Source organism: Pollachius pollachius (genome assembly GCF_949987615.1).
Source record: "Pollachius pollachius genome assembly, chromosome: 6".
In the NCBI taxonomy this organism is placed as follows: domain Eukaryota; kingdom Metazoa; phylum Chordata; class Actinopteri; order Gadiformes; family Gadidae; genus Pollachius; species Pollachius pollachius.
Window position 1 is genome coordinate 20,485,414 of NC_136939.1, and position 15,712 is coordinate 20,501,125.

The window sequence follows — 15,712 nt, forward strand, 5'->3', positions numbered from 1 at the left end:
CCAGTCTACCATTGCAATACCCAAGAAGGGAAATGTGGAGCGGCATTTTCGGACTGCTCATAAAAACTATGACACCAACTTCCCGCCGAAAAGCGAGCTGAGGATGAGAAAGGTGAAGGAACTAAAATGCCAGTTGTCCGGACAGCAGTCACTTTTCTCACAGCTAACTTCAAAAGCCAAAGCCGCCACCGAAGCATCGTTCCGGGTGAGCCACTTAATCGTTAAGAACAAGAAGTCCTTCCAAGACGGAGAGATGGTAAAAGAGGCATTTGTTGAAGCAGCTGACTCATTTTTCCGAGACTTTAAAAACAAGGCAGAAATATTATCTTCGATCAAAGCTCTCCAGCTGTCAAGAAGTACAGTTACACGGCGCAGTGAAGCCATGGCCGAGGATTTGACGCAGCAACTTAGGAAGGACATCGCAGATTGCGAGTGCTTCTCACTGCAGTTGGACGAATCTACGGACGTGAGTGACACAGCCCAGTTGTGCATTTTTATTCGGATGGTGTTTACTGACATGACTGCAAAAGAGGAGCTGTTAACACTACTGCCCATGAAAGAACACACGCAAGGAGAGGATATATTTCAGTCTTTCAATAACTTTATCACGAAAACCCAGCTCCCAGTGCACAAATTGGTGTCCATCACCACGGATGGAGCACCCGCAATGGTTGGCCGCGTGAATGGAGTTATTGCCAAGTGCAGGGAGGACGATGCTTTCCCGGACTTCCTGAATTACCACTGCATAATACACCAACAAGCGTTATGCGCTAAAATGCTCAACATGAAAGAGATCATGGATGTGGCAATGAAGATCGCCTGTTCTATTCGCGCCAGATCTCTTCAAAGACGGCTATTCCGTGCACATCTGGAGCAGGCTGACTGCGACCACTCTGAGTTGTTGCTACACACTGACGTGAGATGGCTTAGTCGAGGGAAATTCCTGCAAAGATTTCGAGAGCTCTGTCTGGAGATTAAGGAGTTTTTCCGTGTAGCTGGACATGCAGAATACAAGCAACTAAATGACGGTCAGTGGCTGTTAGACTTGGCATTTTTAACTGATCTGACAAACCTATGTAATGACCTTAATCTAGAGCTGCAGGGAAAGGACAAAACAGTGATTAATATGATCAGCTCAGTTAATGCGTTCAAACGAAAGATGCAACATCTCTCCTCAAAGCTGCGGCGCCATGATTTGGCAAACGTCCAGAACCTGGCGTCAGAGCTGGAGATGCAAGGGAAGCCTGTGTGCAATTTGACAGTGCACGCTACACAGAGCAGATTGACAAATGTCTGTCAGAGTTTGACAAACGCTTTCAAGACTTTTCTTTGCTCGAGCCAGTCGCTACATTCATGTGCTATCCTTTTCGGGAAGATGCTGAGGTTGATTCACTCGCATCAAAAATTTCAACACTGTTTCACCTGAACTCTTCTGGAGTGGAAGATGAGATTTTGACATTACAAGCAGACATTCAGCTGAAGTCCAGAGCTCATGGAGAGTTCTGGAACTTACTCACAGAGGAAAAGCAACCCAATATGAGGAAATGTGCTACCTCCTTGACTGCTTTATTTGGCTCCACTTATTTATGTGAGTCAGCCTTTTCCCACATGAAGATCATTAAGTCCAAGTACCGTTCCACCATAACTGATGATCATTTGGAAGTGTGCTTGAGGCTGGCTGTCAGCAGCTACTGTCCGGACTATGCATCCCTGGCTGATTCCATTCAGTGCAAGTCATCAGAATAAGGTAATGACAAAAAATGTACATGGTTAATTGTGTTGTGTTGTGCAATATGGGCTCATGCTGTTATGCAAGGGACATCAACATACATTGTACATATAGAGAATTCTCAATTATATTCATGAATAAATATGTTTAGCATTTTTGTAGTTGGTAGATCATTTTGACTTGGTAATTTTATAAGTAGCTTGCATGCTGAAAAAGTGTGAGCACCCCTGGTCTACAGTGTGTGTGTTGTCATGTAGGCTAAATACTGATTGTCTTGCATCCAGGAAATATTGTAATGTTATAGGCCTACTGCAAAATGTATATCGGTATTGCGCAACAATCGGGGGATGGGGACCCCCGAATATTGATGGGTATTTCGCACACTGGGTAAAATAAAGCTTAGAAATAAACACTAGCCAAAGATGTTGTTACTGGAGCTAGTAGGCTACCATCAAAACGTGGGATAACTAATCGAAAATCTGATTACAACGTCAGGGGTACGATTTAATTAGGGATTATCTAGTGGGGATTTCGCAGGTGGGACTGGCAAGTTAGCCCATAGCTAGCATTATGCCTTCTATTTCTAGATCTTCTGACTAAGTTTACCGGTACGTATCTGAACGACATAACCGCTGTCACTAGATATAAAGAAAACGTTGACTTTCACTCAGTGCTATTCACTGACAGTAAAAAATAAATAAAAGTGTCGTTATTGTATGCACTGCTGTTCATTGACTAGCTCCAGCGCTCGTTGCTGCGTTGCTAAATGATAGAAACTCTCCACTCGTTCTCCTCTGACCATGCATTTAACTCAGTTCTCGGCAATTCCTCATTCGCCCTCTCACGTCTGACAGGTTCAATATTATACTGCTGTGGGCCATCATACATGTTATTTGTGGTTCTTGCCACCTCTTAGACGCCATAGTTCTAGTACTAGGCTGAGGCTACTGTTACGAGAGTGGCGTATGTGTGTGCGTGAGAATGTCTGTGTGTGTGTGTGTGAGTGACGTCAGCGAATGAGTCGACGAATGAGTGAACGAGCGAGTGAGCGAGTGTCAGTCTAGGAGGAACTAAATGAGTCCGGTTGTGTTTTTGGAGCATACGTGTACTGTTAAATAAAGTACCAAACGCCAAGAATCCGTGCCCGTGTCTTCCGACCTATGAACCGACCCGTGAACAGACCCACTGCCGGTCATAGTGAAGGGTGTTACCCCCGAAAGGACATCGGCCCTGGAGGGAATGTCTCCCCTGTGCTCCCCGACTACGGTCTGAGAGCCAAGGAACAGGAAAGGTGTAACATTGGCGACCACGAAGGGACCCTCTCATGCAAACGGAAAGGCAGTGGTGAGCAAAGAATGAACGGTGAAATAAACCGGAGAAGTTAGAAGAGACAAAAGAATAAGCGGGAAGCATTGTTCACCTGTTTCAGCTAAGCTAAGATGGCGGACGCTAACCGCCGTAGCCCGTGCAATTTCGGCTACTCAAAGTCCTATCCGTTCGTAACGATAAACGACGGTGATGTGGAAGAGACCATAGACAATTTGAGTGAAGGAAATACAAGTTATTATGGACTTTCTAACGTGTTCCACTGTGAAGTGGAGCTTATTAAAATGAAGCATGCGGCGGCGCCATGTGAGCTCATTCAACCCAAGTTCTCGTGCAGGAACCCCTTCATTAATCCCGACGAGGACAGCTACTGGTTTCAATGTGGTGTGGCCAACAGACAAAGTGACTTTATTCCACAACCTGCTGCTATTGCAACGCCACATTCGAACCCCTTTTCCTCGGACCAGGGGAGTTATATCCACAGCACCCCCAAGATCGGTTGCCCCCCAGCCTCCACATGCCTGTGCACCACCTGCCCTTCTTCAAAGGATATTAACTATGGACATTCGCCCGAGCCAGGGCACAGTCAGACTATGAAGTTAAAGAGCTCTTTTCGCAAAGGTGAGCAGCCAAAGTCACATCAGCCCTCCTCCGAGAGTGAGGATGACTATGATCATCGAGAAAGAGTCCCCACTTTGAGATCCGGACAGTATGATGGCACCACACCCTGGACAGAGTTCCTGCACAGGTTTGAGAGTTGTGCTAAAGCTAACTACTGGTCTGCAAAGACAATGGCTGTCCAGTTGAAGTTCTGCATGGTGGGTGCAGCCGGGGCCATCCACAGAAATCCCCGGTCCGCCCAGTGGGACTACGTCCGCCTGGTGGAGGAGATAGAAACTGCATACGGCCCTTCCTCGCTGCATGCAGCGGCAGTAGCCATCGAGCTGAGACAGCGTGTCCGCAAACCGGGTGAGGCTCTCCATGTTTTGCGAGATGACATCTACGGGAGAGTGTCAGTAGCCTACAGCAACAGGGCTGATGCTGAGCAGGACGCCATAGGAGTTGAAGTCTTTACTAATGCTCTAGGGGATGCAGAAATTGTACAAAAGCTTTTAGAGCAGCGCCCACAAACATTAGCCCAAGCCTTTGACATTGCCCATCGCTATGAAACCACGAAGTGAGCAGCATCATATGTCGCCGGTCTCATGCACTCAGGAGACCGTGGCATAGCTGAGCACAGGCCCCATGCTATGTTGATCAGAGAGGGAACCGACAAAGAGGAATTAAAGAATGCTACAGCCTCCCCATCAGCCATCTTTAAACCTGCGTCTCCCAGCCACAGTCACACACCATATGGAGGTAAAAGCTCCAGAGACATTAAATGGGATGAGATTCGGTGTCACAACTGTTCACATGAAGAGAAATTGCCCCTCACCAAGAAATGCAGCTAGGGCTCTAACTTCAACCATGTCCCCTCAAAGCTCAAGGTCAGCTGTGCTTCACCTTAAGGCCCAGGGTCAAGAAATGAACATTCACATGATTGTGTACGAGCTAGAAGTGTGCGCTGTTTTGGACAGTGGGGCTCGGAAAAGTGTTTTTCCTCTGTTTCATTAAAACGCCATTCATCCAGATGTCAGGCCTCCACTTCAGTCATCCATCGTAGAGACTCTGATCGGTGTTGGGCCTGGTGACATACCCGTGCTTGGCGAAGCTCACATCCCTGTCCAGATCAACAACCGTCAGGTGAGCGTCCTCTTCCTGGTTGCTGATATAGCTGGTGACGAGGCCCTCCTGGGCCATCCATTCCTGAGCCAGGCCCAGGCACGTCTTGATTTTGGAAATCAACGGATTGTGCTGTTTGGAGAAGAGGTGCCGTATTTCGATTCCAAAAACAAACCAAAGGCGCACGCAGTGAGAGTGGCCCGGACGGTGGTGCTGGAGGCTGGGCAGGAGTATGTGGTAAGAGGCAACATCCACCTTAAAGATCCAGTTGAAGGGGGATTGATGCTGAGCCCCACCAAAGGCTTTGTTGAAAAACACAGACTGTTAGTGGCCCGAGTTTTATTGGAAGCTCAGCCCCATATGACCGTGCCCCTCCGCATCTTCAATCCGGGCAACAGTGCCGTAACCATTAAAAAGGGGGCCATCGTGGGACTCCTCCAGCCGGTAAAGGTTCTGCAGCCTGCAAACGCGGTTGCCCACAACCAGCCTGAACAGACTGTTAGCAGCCCCCCTCCGGTCCCCCAGCACTTACAGGAGCTCTATGCCCAGAGCTCTACTGAGCTTAACCAAGAGGAGCAGCTGCAGCTAGCTCAGCTGCTGTGCACCTATGAAAATGTGTTCTCAACAGGACCCACTGACCTCGGCAGGACCAGCCTGGTTCAGCATGACATCATAACCATGCCAGGCCTCCCAGTCAAGCAACCACCACGCCGGATGGCGTTGGAGAAACAACAGGATGCTGACCAACAGATACAACAGAGCCTGGGGGCGGGGCTGGCCCGCCGCAGCAACAGCAGTTGGGCATTGCCTATAGTGATGGTAAAGAAAAAAGATGGGACGTACCGCCTCTGCATAGACTATAGAGCCCTGAATGACTGCACGATTAAAGACGCATATCCTCTGCCCCGCATCCAGGACACGCTGGACACCCTCTCTGATGCCAAGTGGTTCAGCACCCTTGACCTCGCGGCCGGCTACTGGCAAGTCGAACTGACCCCAACAGCACGCAAAGCAGCTGCATTCTGCACCAAAAGTGGACTGTTTGAATGGAATGTCATGCCATTTGGACTGTGTAATGCTCCGGCGACTTTCCAGCGCTTGATGGACCGGGTGCTGGCCGGCATGCAGTGGGAGACCTGCCTAGTGTACCTGGACGACATCATCGTTCTGGGCAGCGACGTTCCGCAGATGCTGCAGCGGCTGGGCCAGGTTTTCAGTCGTCTCCACCAGGCCTACCTGGGTCACATCGTTTCAGAGAGCGGTGTGGCCACTGACCCCAACAAAGTCCAGAAAGTGCAGGACTGGCCAACACCGACGTCACTCCAAGATGTCCGTCGCTTTGTGGGCCTTGCATCCTACTATCGGCGGTTCGTTAAAGACTTTGCTTCCATTGCAGAACCTCTCCATGCCCTGACCAAGAAACATGCCCAGTTACGTTGGTCTGAGGAATGCCAGGCGGCATTTAATGAACTCAAATGCCTGCTAACGACCGCGCCAATCCTGGGCTACCCACTCGACCAAGGCAACATGATACTGGACACAGACGCCAGCGACGTCGGTATCGGCGCTGTTCTCTCACAGGTTCAGCAGGGTGTGGAACGTGTGCTAGCCTATGGAAGCCGCAAGCTGTCCACAACTGAACAGAATAACTGTACCACACGGCGAGAACTGCTAGCCGTGGTCGACTTCACGTCACACTTTCGCCAGTATCTCCTAGGGCGGTGCTTCACGGTGCACACCAACCACAGCAGCCTTCGGTGGCTAACAAGGATGAAGGAGCCTGAGGGACAGCTCGCCAGGTGGCTCAAGAGACTTGGCGAATACAACTTCGAGATCATCCATTGCCCTGGCCAGCTTCACGGCAACGCAGACAGCCTCTCCCGGAGACCCTGCCGTCAGTCCTGTCCTTGTAAGCTCCCCAGCCCATCTCCTCCTCAGTTGAACGTCAGTCACCAGGCTGTGCAGTGCAATTTGGACTCTGACATCAACCAGGCGATGCTGAGTCCAGTGGGGGTAGAGAGACACCCAGCTCCCGCAGAAGTGAGTCCAGTGGGGGTAGAGAGACACCCAGCTCCCACAGAAGTAAGTCTAGTGGGGGTAGACAAGGCCCTGCCAGCTGACTCTAACAACTTAAGGTCCCCCGAGAGAATATACCTGACTAAGTCAAAAGAAAATGAACTGTTTGGTGGTTGGTCCCTGGAGGAGCTGCGACAAGCCCAGGAAGACGACGCAGACATTGCACCCATCAGAACCTGGTTGGAAACCAGCAAAGAACGTCCTGCATGGGTAACAGTCTCACCATGCAGCCCAGCCACAAAGACATATTGGAGCCAGTGGAAACGCCTCTACATCAGAGATGGAGTGCTTGTTAGACGTTTCTACTGCCTGGACGATACCCAATTCTATCCACAAGTGGTGCTGCCCCGCACCTTCCGGCCAGACATCATGAGACAGATGCATGAGGGACAAGTCGGTGGACATTTTGGTGTAGAGCGCACTGTAGCTCGGCTGCAAACCCGATACTTCTGGTACAGAATGAGGGAGGACGTTTCCCTGTGGTGTAACACCTGCACCAGCTGCGCATCAAAAGCCAGGCCACGGAAGACACCACAAGCCCCCATGGGCACTGTTCGAGTCGGAGCGCCTATGGAGCACATCGCTTTGGATATTATGGGGCCACTGAATGAGACTGAGCGCAGTTATGCCTTCAGATATGTGCTGGTAATACAGGACTATTTCACAAAATGGGTCGAAGCTTTTCCCCTACCTAACGAACAAGCTGTAACTGTGGCTGAAGTGCTCGCCTCCGAGTGGGTGTGTCGCTATGGAGCCAGGCAGACACTGCACAGCGACCAAGGCCGGAACTTCGAGTCTGAGGTGTTCCAGAAAATGTGCACGCTGTTCGGGATCGACAAAACACACACCACACCTTTCCGTCCTCAGTCCGATGGGCAAGTTGAAAGGTTCAATGCCACTCTGCAAAAGATCCTGGCCACGACAGCCGAGCGTTACCACTGGGATTGGGACCTCATGATTCCCTACGCTGTCATGGCCTACAGAGCAACAAAGCACAGTTCAACTGGTTTCACCCCGAACTACATGATGTTTGGCCGGGAAGTGAGTGAGCCAGTAGACCTGGTATCCGGCCTGCCGCCGGACCCTAAACCAGCTCCCTCAGCCCCTGAGTATGTTCAGCACCTTCGAGAGCGACTGGAGCTGGCGCACCAAATCACCAGAGATGCTCTCGGAGAGTCTGTGGAACGTGCCAAGAGACAATATGGCAAGAACTGTTGCCGCACACATTACAACGTTGGTGATGCTGTGTGGTACCTCATCAAAGGAACAAAGAAGTTTAAGAACAGAGTGAGGAAGTTCCTCCCGTCTTACGAAGGGCCATTCTTCGTTCTGGGTCAGTTGGACGACCTGGTTTATCGAATCCAGAAAGGGCCAAAGACTAAAGTAAAGGTGGTGCACCACGATCGGCTAAAGCCTTATCGCTGCCGGGACCCACTGGACAATACTTGGGCCCTGGAGCAAGCCCAGAGCTGGACACCAATGGAGGTGTCACCCCCAGACGACGTAGATCCTGCTGACACTCTACTGGGTCTGCCCCAGCTCTTCTCCGACACTGATGACAGCTCCAGTTTTCCCTCATCAGATCCAGCTGTGGACATTTCTGTAGCTGCTGCTTCTCACCCCTCCACCACTCACCTTGACTCCTCCGTCCCTGTGTACTTCGAGGACAGTGGAGGTGGTGCGGCGGTGCAGCACCCTCAGACCACTCGTTCTCAAAGGCCTCAGCGCAGGCGTAGACCACCGACTCAGTTTGGTGAGTGGGTGGCTCACTGAGCGCCCGGCTCATTGAGCGCCCCTGTTCATGGGCAGTTCCAAGACTTGAAGGGCAATGTTTACAATGTTTAAAAAAAAAAAAGAGAGAACTTCAAGGTTAAAGTTTGATACAAAGTCAACTGTTATAGGCTCTTCCAGCTAATTGTTATTTTCTATACTTAAAAAAAAAAAAAAAAGAGAAAAACTTGACGGTAATGGTTGTTGTATGCACTATGGGGTAAACTGCATTTGGTGTATTTTTCTGTTAATATTTCGAGTAATTACAGAGAACTACTATTATCCTTTAAAATGCTACTTGTAGCCTGAGCGATGGGTATTTTAATGCCTTTTCAAGGTTTGTTTTGCTCAACTGTAATATGTGCACTAAACGCAACACACTGTTAAATTCTTGCCTTTGCACTACAAGCTACACTTTATCGGCATTCCTCTTAAATCGACGCCTACTAGTTATACTGCATCCTTTCAACTAGATTGAATGTGTATGGGGGCTGTATATCTGTATGGACATGTTGGTGTTTATTATTGTGATGGCATACAAGGCAGTCGATGGAACTGCCCCTGCCTACCTCCAAGCATTAGTAAAGCCACACACCCCAGCTCGATCCCTCCGCTCAACTACCTCAGCTAGACGTCTGGTACCGCCATCGCTAAGAGCAAGCAAAGGTCGATCAGCAAAGTCACAACTTTTCTCTGTTTTGGGACCTCAGTGGTGGAACAAGCTCCCTACCGATGTCAGGACCGCAGAGTCGCTCACCAGCTTCCGCAAAAGACTCAAAACTCACCTGTTCAGAGTTCATCTCGACTCTGCATAGAAACCAATGCACAGCCACCATTGAATGTTGTACGTCCTGGCACTTGTACATTGCACTTATTTAAGGTACTTAATTGTGTAGCATCTACAGTAGCTGCTATCGCTGCTTTACACGGGAAATGGGTTAGCCTAGCGATTGTAATACTTGCACTTGGTTCTATGAACGTCTTTACTGTACCGACAGCGAAATATTGTTTCACTTCAAATGTACTTATTGTAACAAATGCACTTATTGTAAGTCGCTTTGGATAAAAGCGTCTGCTAAATGCCCTAAATGTAAATGTAAATGTAAATGCTGGAGTGAAATTCTGTTTTGATTGTCATCCAGAGTGGGGGTAGTGTTACGAGAGTGGAGTATGTGTGTGCGTGAGAATGTCTGTGTGTGTGTGTGAGTGACGTCAGCGAATGAGTCGACGAATGAGTGAACGAGCGAGTGAGCGAGTGTCAGTCTAGGAGGAACTAAATGAGTCCGGTTGTGTTTTTGGAGCATACGTGTACTGTTAAATAAAGTACCAAACGCCAAGAATCCGTGCCCGTGCCTTCCGACCTATGAACCGACCCGTGAACAGACCCACTGCCGGTCATAGTGAAGGGTGTTACCCCCGAAAGGACATCGGCCCTGGAGGGAACGTCTCCCCTGTGCTCCCCGACTACGGGGAGCCAAGGAACAGGAAAGGTGTAACACTACCTTCCACCTCGTCTTCCCAACGTTGACATCATCGCGTCATTGAATGGCTTAGAAACATATATAGACATATATATACACACATATATATATATATATACACACACACACACATATATATACACACATATATATATATATATACACATACATATATATATATACACATATATATATACATACATGTATATATATATATATATACATACATATATATATATATACACACACACATATATATATATACATATATATATATACACATACATATATATATATATATATATATATATATACATACATATATATATATACACACACACATATATATATGTATATATATATATATATATATATACATACATATATATATAAGTACGGGCTTTAGCTGACCTATAGGTTGGGCTTATCCCATAAACCAAAGCTCACTCCTTATGTAAGTGTGATGGATGCATTGAAAGAAAGGGACACGTCGATTCTTACCTAGCACTGTGCCAAGGACGATCCACAGTCCTACGGTTTTGCTCAGAACAATCGTGAGACATGGCACTGAAACAAACACAAACAGAGAGAGACATGATAAGAGACATTAGAGACATGTCTCCTAAGTTGTATGTAACGTAAAATCAGGCAAGACCAAGCAAACACGAAATCGTGTTGGGGGTGGTGGGGATTACTATGAAGTATTGGCAATATATCGCATACTAATAAAACCTGAGCACGCCTCACCGTGCAGGAAGTTTAAGTTGGTGAAAAAGTACTCGAAACATTTTTCTGGCATCAAATAAAGAAGTATAAACTCTTTCACGGCAGAAGTGGCTTCCAGCCCCTCCGACGTAGTCATGGTAGCTCAATTTCACCTATCGATTTCTGGATTATCGTAAAATGGTGCTTTACGTTACAAAGCAACATTCTTCTGGAACCCCCCTCAACTCCCCTCCCACAACAACCACACGAACGCGCTGAAACACACACGCGCACGATTACAAACACGCACGCGCGTGTACACACACACACATTTAGATGTAGATTTGACATATAATTCTAAGGCCCCGTCCACCCTGTAGTAAATATTGAAGGCGCTGCAGCGCCTTCAATATTGTTAATTAATATTTCAATATTTTTGTGAAAAAAAAGTGGAGCGCTTCCAGCCTGCGGGCATCCAGCCTGCTCGCTGCATGCAAACATTCAGTCGAGGAGGAGATTAAACCTTTAAATTGAGCAGAAATACTTTTTAATGTACAGTTAATAATTAAATTTACCAATGGGCTGTATTTAAAGCTACAAAAAGAATAAAATAAATAAATAAAAAATCAACTCAACTCTAACACCGCCCAGCTGGTGGGGGGGCAATGACGTCATCGATTGCGTTTCAACCACACGAATCAACCATGGACCTATTAGAGAAGGAATCAACACGAAACCGCATAGGTCCGTTTTTATTTGAATCCACCCTGGGAACTGGTTTTAGAAAAGTGTGTTTTCGGGGACCCGATCCGCCGGATCCGTCTGGACGATCGGCCCAAACACACAAGACTTATGCGGTTTCACCTATAAATCGGCTCCTTGTGAACGGGGCCTAAGATTGTATATATGTGGAATCACAATTATGAAAATTGCTGTGCATTTTGGATGGATGTATCCATTGTTTACGATTGGCAATGGATAGAAAAAAAAAGCACAAGTCGTTCACAAAACACTGCTAGGCCAAGCCATTGTTCGAGCCTTAATCAGCTACATTCCAAAGTCCACAGCACTAGTGAGGTACACTGCTTTAACAAACTTTATCTATGGTGTGCAAATAGCAAATAGCAGAATATGACCGCTGACACCCATTGGAGAGCAGCAGTTGTCTTTGATAGTGGATCCACCCAAATCTATAATCTGTTATCCGATAAACGTCACTATTAGTCATCGGTAGTGAGGCACTGGCCCAAAAGAATACACCTACATAATTCTTAACCGCAGATTAGAGGAAACACCACAATCTTGGTTCTGCAAAGTTAATAATTTCTGTTATACAATCATCATTTCCTGTTTGTCGGCTCCAGCAGAGGCCTTTCCCACTCTACAAATGCTGTCCCATATGTCATCGACCTCCCACGCCACCTATACGCCCAACCCTGTTGCTGCTGCCTTCAGTACCAGAGAGAGACACAGAGACCAGACTGCCTCCCAGACTTCAAGTTCAATCAAGCTCCTTTTTTTCCTCCCACCCTGAAAGCAAAAATTTGAAAAGGTTGGAACAGATCTCCTTTTCTACAGAACTGCAGTGTAGTAAGAAAGAGAAGAAGCCATGTGTACAGGACAGTGCTCCCGCTTCATCGGGCTGGCTCTGTACCCGCTAGCCTTCATCTCCATCCTCTGCAACATCATCCTGTTCTTCCCGGGCTGGGACGTCAAGTATGCCCAGGACGGGCACATCACCGAGGAGGTGAAGTACATGGGCGGTCTGGTCGGTGGAGGACTCATGGTGAGTGGGGGGGGGGGGGGAGTTGACAATCATTGTCAAACTACAGGGCAGTAAAGTAAAAACAGTAGAAATTAGCTGTTTTGAGGTTTTTTTAAGTTTTAAGTTTTTTAAGTTAAATTGAGAATCGGAAGTTGAACTCTTATTCACTAAAGAAAAGTCCAAGAGTATTATTATTTTTTGTATTATGAGATTAAGTTAGTTGAAAAAGATGCAGTTTTGTTTTGTGTTTCCGCTTACACCACCTGGCCTATTAAAAATAGGCATACAAGCTGCAGTTGGCTGCTAAAATTCCCACCATTATTCTGTGATGTATTCCTTCAAATGAAGTTTAGCTTGCCTTACAGCTCTGTAACTGTCTCGCAGGTACTGGTGCCCGCTCTTTACATCCACATGACTGGGAAGCAAGGCTGTTGTGCAAACCGCTGTGGGGTGAGTCCTTAACACAATGCTGGGTTGAAAACACAAGCTAGACACAGAAGAAAGTGAATAGGCCTATTCTATATGGTCATATACCAATAGCATTAATAGATTAAATGTAATATTACCATACAAATCATCAAATGTTTAAAAGTCAAATATTCTTTGTAAGGTAGCAAATGTCATAAAAAATACGAGTAGGGGGAATGGGAATCTCTATAGTTCATGAATTTGTGTCTAAATCATATCATCGTTTTCTGCCTTTTCTGATTTTGTGCAGATGTTCTTATCGATTGCTTTCGCTGCCGTCGGTGTGGCTGGCGCCCTCTACAGTTTCATTGTGGCAGTGCTTGGTCTGCAGAATGGGCCTCTCTGTCAAGTAGTCTTGGTTTGGATAACGCCTTTCAAAGACTTGTGAGAGACACACACACACACACACACACACACACACACACACACACACATACACACACACACACACACTCACACACTCACTAACATTTGCAAATTAATTGATGCAGGAAGGAGAGTTACCTGAGTGACCATAGCAAATGGATCATATGCACTTCGCCTGAAAATGTGGTGGAGTTCAACGTGGGACTCTTCGCTACCTTGTTGGTGACAAGTGGCCTTCAACTGGTGCTTTGTGGTGTTCAAATGGTCAACGGCCTTTTTGGATGTTTGTGTGGAACCTGCGTTAACAAAGGGGTAAGAGGAAAGATGAGAGGAAAAGGAAGCCATAAACTGAACTGTAACATTTATTTGCCCGTTATTGAGGGAATGTCTCATAACTGGCTCGCAACAGGCGTTGATGTCATTGTATTGTTTATGCTTCTGTCCTCAGCCCCTGTAAGTTCCCGCTTCGGATGTTCATCGTGTCATCATCTACACTCCCGGGGTCCTAGCTCGACGATGACGTCATGAACCCCCCTTGTGGCTTTGTGTTTGTTTACCAAGCGAGTGTCTCTTCATATTCTGACTGAGTAATGATGGCAGTGGTGATGTTTAGTTCCACCAATAACTACTGGAACGTTATCACTATAATGCGCCATTATTACGATTGTGTGTGATTTGTAAATATAAAAAAGCTTATGCAATCTGTACTTGCCCTTCGCAATTTGTATTGAACAATATAAAATATCTAATACATACTTGAGTGAACCATTCTTGTCAAAAATGGTCTGTCCTCAAACACAAAAGTATGGACGTTTTTAAAGCTACAAAAATAATAAATAAATAAATAAAAAATCAACTCAACTCTAACGTCGCCCAGCTGGTGGGGGGGCGATGACGTAATCGATTGCGTTTCAGCAGTCCACACGAATCAACCATGGACCTATTAGAGAAGGAATCAACACGAAACCGCATAGGTCCGTTTTTATTTGAATCCACCCTGGGAACTGGTTTTAGAAAAGTGTGTTTTCTGGGAAAACACACTTTTTTTGGAGGGGGGAGACCCCCTCCAAAGTGGGCATAATCCCCAAATTGATCGATCGGGCAGCCTGTGGTAATCGATACAGGAAGTGGGGGGCCCTCTTGATGTATTGGATTTCCGTGGAAAATGTCAGCTGCATAACGTGCAGCGGCCACAATGTTTTGTTTTATTAGGAAACGTAAACTAATGTAAAACTGTGAGTCAATAGAAAAAAAAAAACATGGTGTAAATTCAAGGATTTATTTCTTAAAAATTATAATATTCAAAGTTCTCATTGGCCATACTAATAAAAAACGAAATTTCTGTATAGTTTATGGCTAGGCCAAACCATAGCATTGTTCTTGCTGACCTTAATCAGCTACAGTCTAAAGTCCACAGCACTGGCTAGGTTTACAGTTTAAACAAACTGTAAAAGGGTGTGCAAACAGCAGAACATGAACGGCCACGCCCATTGGGCAGTTCCAGAGGCCGCACAAAAGTGGTCTTTGATAGTTGATCGACCCAATCTATAAACGGTAAACGTCACTGTTATTCATCTGTAGTGAGGCACTCAAACAAAATAACGAACTAAAATAGCCCCCCCCCCCCCCCCCCCCCCAGAAAGGTCCTCGCCCGAGGGAACAAAAAACGCTGACCAAACGCCAACTCTGCTGGGGTTTGGAGCTCTCTCCCCAGTATGAGAAGGGCAAGCGTGTGTGCTGTGGACTCCTGGACCGCAGAGCAACATGCCATGAGCACCGTGGGTGGATGGGTGTCCCAGGCGGCTGAACCTGCCCTCCACCAGGGCATCCACTGTGGTCTCTGCCTCCTGGTCTCGGAGGGTGTCCGCCTCTGGCCCTTCTGTAAAGTACTCCATGCGGAGAGGTCGTAGCGGTTACCCCTGTCTGATTGAGGCAGAGGACCCACTACATCCATCGGCACTCTTTGCATTGGCGCCCACACTCGAAAGTGTTTGAATCGGAGCGTGTGACTTTCGCGCTGTACAGGGTTCACAGCGACATCTACTGTCTTCAGCTCTCGGCTTATGAACACCTCTACCTGTCACACTGCAGCACAGTCCTCCTCCTCCTCCTCACGCAGCTCTCTCTCACTGGCCTCCCACCGCTCACAGTAGCGGCTCCCCTCTTTGGCGCACAGACGGCGTGAGGGAGCGTCTGCATTGTTGTAGCGCGCCCCAGCCCTGTGCTCAACTCTTAGGTGGAAAGCCTGGAGCTCCTCCAACCACCTGGCAACCTGCCCCTCTGGCTCCCTGAGTGTCATGAGCC

At 47.3% G+C, this 15,712-nt stretch overlaps 2 protein-coding genes across 2 annotated transcripts in view; one reads left to right on the forward strand and one right to left on the reverse strand.

Moving 5' to 3' along the window:
• The window catches only part of LOC307076806 (mannose-P-dolichol utilization defect 1 protein-like), a gene marked incomplete at its 3' end in the record, with an annotated part of 18,404 nt that extends 7,423 nt beyond the window's left edge, over positions 1 to 10,981 (reverse strand). The window contains exons 1-2 of the mRNA XM_079737958.1: positions 10,852 to 10,981; positions 10,606 to 10,671 (exon numbers count right to left, since the gene is read on the reverse strand). Coding sequence (XP_079594084.1) covers positions 10,606 to 10,671; positions 10,852 to 10,966 — 181 coding nt within the window. The 5' untranslated portion in view covers positions 10,967 to 10,981. The remainder of the gene's footprint in view (positions 1 to 10,605; positions 10,672 to 10,851) is intronic.
• Positions 10,982 to 12,418: 1,437 nt separating this feature from the next.
• On the forward strand, positions 12,419 to 15,318 carry tm4sf21a (transmembrane 4 L six family member 21a; the record flags this gene model as incomplete). Its single annotated transcript, XM_079738166.1, has 5 exons — positions 12,419 to 12,595; positions 12,959 to 13,024; positions 13,293 to 13,426; positions 13,534 to 13,720; positions 15,208 to 15,318. The coding sequence occupies 5 exons, from the start codon at positions 12,419 to 12,421 to the stop codon at positions 15,316 to 15,318; spliced, it is 675 nt and encodes a 224-aa protein (XP_079594292.1).
• Between the last annotated feature and the right edge of the window lie 394 nt (positions 15,319 to 15,712).